General features: G+C 38.7%; 1 protein-coding gene across 1 annotated transcript; it reads right to left on the reverse strand.

Annotated features, from left to right (window-relative positions):
• Window positions 1-4,324: 4,324 nt before the first annotated feature.
• On the reverse strand, window positions 4,325-5,698 carry LOC122643681 (homoserine kinase-like). The gene has a single exon (XM_043837279.1). The coding sequence runs from the start codon at window positions 5,696-5,698 to the stop codon at window positions 4,325-4,327; it is 1,374 nt and encodes a 457-aa protein (XP_043693214.1).
• Between the last annotated feature and the right edge of the window lie 1,794 nt (window positions 5,699-7,492).

A 7,492-nucleotide genomic window follows, 5' to 3' on the forward strand; every position in this document is an offset into this window, starting at 1 on the left:
CTGAAACAGAGAATGTTCCTAATTAAAGCTTTTGTTTCTTTATTTTTCAAAAATACGTTGTAACTTGTTCATTCCTAGGAACAAAAAAAAAAAAAAAAAAAAAACAGAGAAATAGACAAACAAAGTGCCCGCTTGATAACCTTACGGGTGTTTCTGTTTTGGTTATGTGCTGAGAAACAGCAAAACAGTTTTTTTATTTTCTATGCTGAGAAACCGTTTTTGACCCGCTTGGTAAACCTGTTCTTGGAAACAAGCGAAACCTTTTTTTTTTTAAAAAAAAAAATCAACAAAGGGATATGTTTGGCACACTTTCCAAATTTTTAGCCAAGAAACGACAGACCATGTCTAACATGTTCTGTCAAAAGTCTTCCAGGGAGCATAAATTTTGATTTATGTTTTAAAAAACAGTCACAAAAATCAATTCGTTATCAAGCGATTTTTAGGTGTTTTTCCGTTTTGTTTCTCGTAAGGTTATCAAGCGGGCTCAAAAGTGTTATCATGTCGGGCCAAATAGTGAAATCATTGATCGAAGAGAAAGCAAACATACTAGATCCTATCTTTGTGGTGTTAAGAAGGGGTTTTCCCATCTTCAAAGATCTCAAAAGACAAAAAAGAATAATGCGAATTTGTCAGTACGCTGACATTTGTGGTGTGATCCCCCCTTTTTGCGACATCGTGGGAGGTACACTATGGTGCTGTGGTTGGGATGTTGCGGCGTTGTTGTTGGGACACCGCTGGAGGTACAACCTTTCAACTTTGGTTCCAATTTTGGGGTTTTTGGGTTAGTCTGGTTTTTGGATTGTGATGTCAATGATCATCCGTGTCCTGTTGTCATTATTTACCAGGAGAGGTGGTCAATTTCCAGCGTCTATACTTTTGTACAACCACGAGAAGAGATTTCTATATTTCGCATCTAATTAAATTGTGTTGTGAGAATATGATAATCCCTTCTATGAATTATTAGAACTTTTTAAATGTTGGTTCCAGTATCCATATTGGCCCAGGCCTCAATATTGGTCTTTTTATAAGAAAAAAAATGGAGAGTCCCCAATCAAAATATTTTCTAAATGGAATTTTCTCTGTCTCAATTAGATAACCTTCCCTAGATAATCCTTAATAGAGATATTTTCAAGCCTGTAAATAATTCAAGTTTATGAGTGTTGTAATTGTAGGGAATCTTTCGACTCTAATTTACTTGTAAGGGTGATCCATAAATATATAAGTCCTTCTTACCTTCGTAATTATAATTAATATATTTATGTGATAAACCATCATATCTATAGTGTTTTTTAAAATTTTTCTTTTTGTTTTGATAATCAGTTGGTTGGTTCGGTTTGAATTGATTTCAATTTGTTACTAGGCCAACTCAAAATCAAACTGTGAAAGAAAGTTTCAGTTTTGGCTTGGTCTGGTTTGGTTTCTTATCAGTTTTGTTTTGTTTCTGGTTTTTTATTTTATTTTATTGGTTTGTAATCAGGCTAGTGTCAGATATGGTTAGGTTCGATTTCGAGTTTTCCTATACATAAGGAAATTAATAAGAAAATCCTAATTGTATTGGATTTTCAGTTTCTTATCACGTTATTATTAGTCTAGTCTCGATTTTTATTGGGTTTGGCTTGGTTTTCAGTTTCAATCCATTCATTTCAATCGGTTCGGTTTCCACTTGGTTCCATAACACGCCAACCCAAAACAAAACGAATATAATTAGTTTGGATTGAACCGACTAGTTTCGATTGGTCCAATCATTTTTGAGCTAAACTTTGACAACCTCAATTGTAGACATGCTTCCTTTTTGTCTAATTATAACCAAAACTGATGTTCAAGTCAAATTTGAATCAACATTTGGACTAGCTTAAAAAGATGCAAATATAAATGGAACGATTGATACATATTAGATCGTCAACATAATTTGTTGGGCTAATTGCATTTGATGTATATGTCCATGAAACTCAATTTAATTTGATTAAATTAATTAATACATTTTCATATTCATGTGCTTCTTGTGATTATTTTGATAATGTGTAATTGTCCACTTTTACTGTTATTAGTTCACAACTATGAACAAATTTCGACACTCTGTTCTAGGGTTGCCACATTGTATATTTCTTAATGGATATTAGTAAGAAAATATAAATGTGGGCAATTAATTGTGTTGAATATTGATCCATTGGAATTCCCGATTTGGTTTACCGCCATTGTATTCACAAGGGGAATTTCGATAGTTACTTTTTTTCCGTACCTGAGAGACACTTATTGTTGCGTTTATATTTCGTGTAATCGTGGTGATCCAATGGCTGATGTCTACTAACAGGACTGACTATACACCAGACGCTCATTGTATGTTATATATGCATGAATGAGGGTGTTCCTCAATATGATTTCACACGCCGATAGGGTGAACATCTAGATATGTGAGTGATTGCTTTGGATGATGATCGATCGAAATCCGGGGCCTTGGTAATATTAGTTGAATATTATTCTTTAAAGAAGTTTCAATAATTTTGATAAATCATTGGATTTAATAAGCACTATTAATTATACAGTGTAGTTGCAATTTTGGCAGGACGTTTGTTTATATACTTGTGAGGGTGCACTGTGGACGTTGATAGTGTGGGGAGAAAGTGTAATGAAAGTTCTATCATATGGGGTTTTCACGTTATGCTTTTTGTATAGATGTCCTTTTATGTAATTAAAAAAATTTAAAATGTAAAAGATTTTCTTTTGTGCAAATATGGATAACTTAAAGGGTGATCTTGTTAGGCCACATTCATTCCTTTTTTATTATTTCGGTTCCACAAGTTTCACACCACACTCTACTTCCTCTAGTTATGGCTTGTATGGTCGCCCCCCTTCGAAGGGACTATCCTTCTAAACTAGTGTGTTTTGCAGAGCAAAAGGACTATCCTTTTAGACTTTTACGTTTTGCAAAGTGATTTTTTTAAAAGTTTGTAGCCCTGTTTCAATTCAATCTTAAGGAAAAGCTCCATTGACAAACTTTCAAGTAAAGGGCCTTATGAATGTTATAGAATGATGGATTAGTACACAGTTCTCCATATAGGACCAGTATTCAAAAATTCATTTAATTCTAATCATAGTACTAGGGAAAAGGCTCGTCACACTAGCGATGTGCCCAGCCTTGTGTTTGCCTCTCTCTCCCCACCGTCCTAGTGAAAAGATACACCTGCCCTCCCTTGCCTCTCCCCTCCCTCCCATGTGACTATTGAGTATTGCCCACTAGCTTACTTGCTCCAACCATTGTGTCTACCCTTTTCCTTGCCTTCTCCTAGCTTACCTGGAGCAAGAGTTGTGCTTATCCCTTCTCCATAGTATTAATCAAGCTTAAAGTATCGTTATTGGGTATCGTATCAAAAAAGGTGATTCTAAGACATTCGTATCATATCAAGAGACACAAGATATACTAAAGATACACATAGAAATGTTTAGGATACATGCAAAAAACAATTTTGAAGCATAAATGAGTAATATGTAAAATATATCATGTATAAAGAGGAAAACAAAGTACGACGAGACAAGTGTAGTCGATTAATTATGTATACTAAATGAAGTTTCTTACTTTTACTAATACACACACACACCCACACACACAAAATGACATTAAAAATCAATATTTAAGCAAAAATCAAAGTTACGATAGAAAATTGTTCTTGCGCAAATCTAGTTTCGTTCCTTGATTGTAGGTTGTTTAATTATCAAATGATGATGAAACCAACATTACTAAAGTTGCTTTTGCCTGTAGAAACAAGGAATTATATTGATTTTTGCCAAAACAAAATTGATTACAATAGCTTACAGGAGCTTTGATAAGTGTTTTAAATCATTGATTGAGTTATATAGTTTATAAGAAATGCATCAAGTGAATTGATAAGTATCAATCAATACATTATACAATCCCATGGGCTGTACTTGTAAGCTTTGATAATTAATGCATTATATTAGATCCATTCCAAACTATATGATCCACACAAAATAATGTAAAAGTAAAATTAATGCATATATGATGATAATGTTATTTGAAATAGAAAAAACTACTGCAAATTAAAACCCATCTATCTCAATTCTCAAGTAGATCAGGAAATTAATTAAAGTTGTTTAAGAGGAGGAGTACTAGTACTACTACTACTAATCAATGATGATATATTAAGAACCAAAGAAATAAATCTATGACCTAATTAAATGGAAAATACTTTGCTTCCACAAGGTTGGCAGCCAAGAAAATAGAATAATTCACTTCCCTTTTGGGTTCATATATAGATACCTTCTTAGGTTTTAGTAATTTGTAAAATACCTTTTAAGATCCCATTTCCTAGGCTTCCCTGCTACAGTAACAGCAAAATTTCGTCCAATATGGCTGTGAAGAAATAACCCTAGCACCAACCCGATCAAGATTATGAACAACTGCAGAAGCCTTCACACCTCCATGGTTGAGGAAAGCTTCCACCATTCGATTTCCAATCTCCTTAGCCTCCTCTTCATCATCAGTGACTGCAACAACCCTCATTTTATTTCCAATCTCCTTACTCTCTTCCCCATCTACAACCCTAGTTCCAATCAACTTACAACCTAATACTCCTTTCTCCCATGCCGCCTTCATCACCGCTGCAAGACCAGGAATTTTTGACGTCCTCTCCAGCTTCTCATACGGGCCCATCATGTCCAGTTGCACATCCAAGCCATCTACTTGCTTATCCCAAAATATTCTACACCCGAACGCTCCCTCAGCTTTCTTCCCCACTTTAAGACCAGGAATCAATGACTCACACTTTGGCCAACCCCTATTAATCCTTTCAGGTCCATGCATCTGAGATACCATACGACGACAAATCCAAAAATCATTATCCGTTATCCTAACGGTTCTCAATTTTCCTCGAGTTTCGATTTCTGGGGTTACTAGAACGAAAAACAAATCCTTCTCAGCAGGAAATTCAAGAGGAATTATTTCAAGACGCACGTAGTTGTCGATCATAACAAATCCTCCCATGAATGCTGCCGTTAAATTTTCGATGTGACAATCTTTATAGTATGGCAATACAGAGAGACTTGCTTGGATTAAATCTACGACCGACAATTTCCTTCCAAAAATCTCATTAACAGCAACAGCAGCTGCAGCAGCATTAGCAGCACTCGATCCAATTTTCCCTAACGCTGATAATCCCTTCTCGATAGTGAGGGAAAGACCGACGGATTTGATTCCCAGTCTTTCCATGACGGATCTTGCTGCTATTGCAGCGGAATTAAAAGAAGGGTCGAGCGTGTCGTAATTCCATAGCGGGTCGACCTCGCTCTCAACGGAATTGATTGATACTTTTGAAGGAGGAACGGGGTGGTCAGAAATTTCCACGGTAACATAATTGCCAAGCCCATCGATCGCGCAATTGATTACATCATCATAGTTCGGGTCCCCCACGTCAGCTATCGTCGCCGGTGCAAAGGATTTCACAGAGGAGAAAATGGGTTCCGGCTCAATTCTGAAAAACTTCGATGATGGCCGACAAGAATTACATCTGAACTTTGATAGCGGAGAAGAAGAATTGGATCTAAAAAACCAAAGGGACGGCAAAACAGAAGAAGAAGAAGAATTGTATTTAAAACTAAGGTTACGATGAGTTTTGGGTATTAAGTACTGACGGGCTTTTGTTGCTGTACCTCTACTGATGAACTTCTTCAAACTTAACGCCATTAATTCCACCCCACCCCGATACGGATGGGTATCGTGTTGCAGAGTCGGCGGGGATTTGGTTTTAGGGGTTTTTTTTTGTAGAAGTGGAAAACTAACAATACTGCGGGAAGGAGGAACGGAGGGGAGGAGAGGGGAGGGAAGGGAAGAGAAAACATATAAAAATCTTTTGGGATTCTCTTAATTTGTAGTAAATCCTAATAGAATCACTCTAATAAAGGAAGGTAACAACTCCTCCTCATTCTTTCAACTAATAAGATAAGATTGTCATCCCACTTTTCTTCTTATTCTCACACGCCTCTACTCTTTCTCATCTTATATTAAATACGTGGAAAGATCTATGCCTTCTCATGTGGGAAATCACATCTCTCAAGGATGACCCTTCATAGGATAAGATTTGTCGGAAAATTAAGGGTTGTTGAGTCTTTTGAGAGAAGTTTCAGAAATAGAAGATTGATTTTGGGGAAACGATTTGGGGGAAGATGAGGGCATCACGTAATTATGCGCTAGCAAGGGCATTTTAGTAATTAGATTGGGTTAGATTCCTAAAAACAAATAGTGAGGTTAAAAGGGTTTTGTCAAATTAGGTTACGGTAAAAAGGTCTTTTCATATTATGAACAAATAAATCAGGACAATTAGGTCTTTTTACATTTAGAAAAGATAGAAGAAAGGGTAGTTTGGTCAAGTTTTTAGCACTTAACGCCTAAACTTAACATTGTGGGCTTAAATGATTTTAGGGGGTAAAATAGGGATGGAAAGTAGAATTTACCAGGGTGGTACGTGGACTTGTCAGAGCGTTAGGGGTATGAGGAATATTCAGTGCATTTTAGAGGATTTGGCTCCTGTCCTACCGTGGCGGGAGCTGGATGGTCCAGCACCCCCTTAAGATGGAGACACATGGCTTTTAATACATCCAACGGTCAAAAAAGGCATGGGCATAATGTAATCCCTTTCGCCTCTCACTCTCTCGTTCAACGAAACCCGACCCGAATATTTGACCATTTTGAAACCCATAGATTAAAACTCTTGTTTGTACTTTCTCTCGGCTCTTCCCCCTTTCTAATAGTCTCCATCTTTCTTGAGGGAACTCAGCTCAAACCCTAGGTGAAAGGCTCCATCTTCCCATTTAAACGGCGATCGGTGACGGCGAGGCTAACCAGGTAATCTGTAGAGATATCCTTCGCAGCCAGAAGCAAAACCAACAAAGTTGAAACCATTAAAGGGGGTCACAAGGCCCACTGCGGGCCTGCGGCACAGCAGCAAGGCAGAGAGAGGCGTATGACCTATTGAGGGGTGAGCGAATAGGATTTGGTTCCTGATGTGTCATAAAATCCCCCAACCAACCAAAAGCTACCACGTAAACGTACTGGAACTGAATCCGAGGCCGAGGCCGAGCACTGAGACCAAGGCCGAGGCCGAGCACTAAAACCGAGGCCGAGGCCGAGCACTGAAGCCAAAGCCGAGGTTGAGCACTGAAGCCGAGGCCGAGGCCGAGCTCGCACAAGTCAGCCTGGGCCGAGGCCGAGCATTGAGACCGAGGCCAAGGCCGAGCTCGCACAAGTCAATCGAAGTCGAGGCCGAGCATTGAAGCCAAAGTCGAGGCTGAGCACTGAAGCCGAGGCCGAGGCCGAGCTCGCACAAGTCAGCCTGGGCTGAGGCTGAGCACTGAGAGCGAGGCCGAGGCCGAGCTCGCATAAGTCAGCCTGGGCCGAGGCCGAGCACTGAGACCGAGGCCGAGGCCGAGCTCGCACAAGTCAGCTGGGGCCGAGGCCGAGAACTGAGACCGAGGCCGAGGC

The sequence above is a fragment of the Telopea speciosissima genome, chromosome 10 (genome assembly GCF_018873765.1).
Source record: "Telopea speciosissima isolate NSW1024214 ecotype Mountain lineage chromosome 10, Tspe_v1, whole genome shotgun sequence".
NCBI classification, from domain to species: Eukaryota; Viridiplantae; Streptophyta; class Magnoliopsida; order Proteales; family Proteaceae; genus Telopea; species Telopea speciosissima.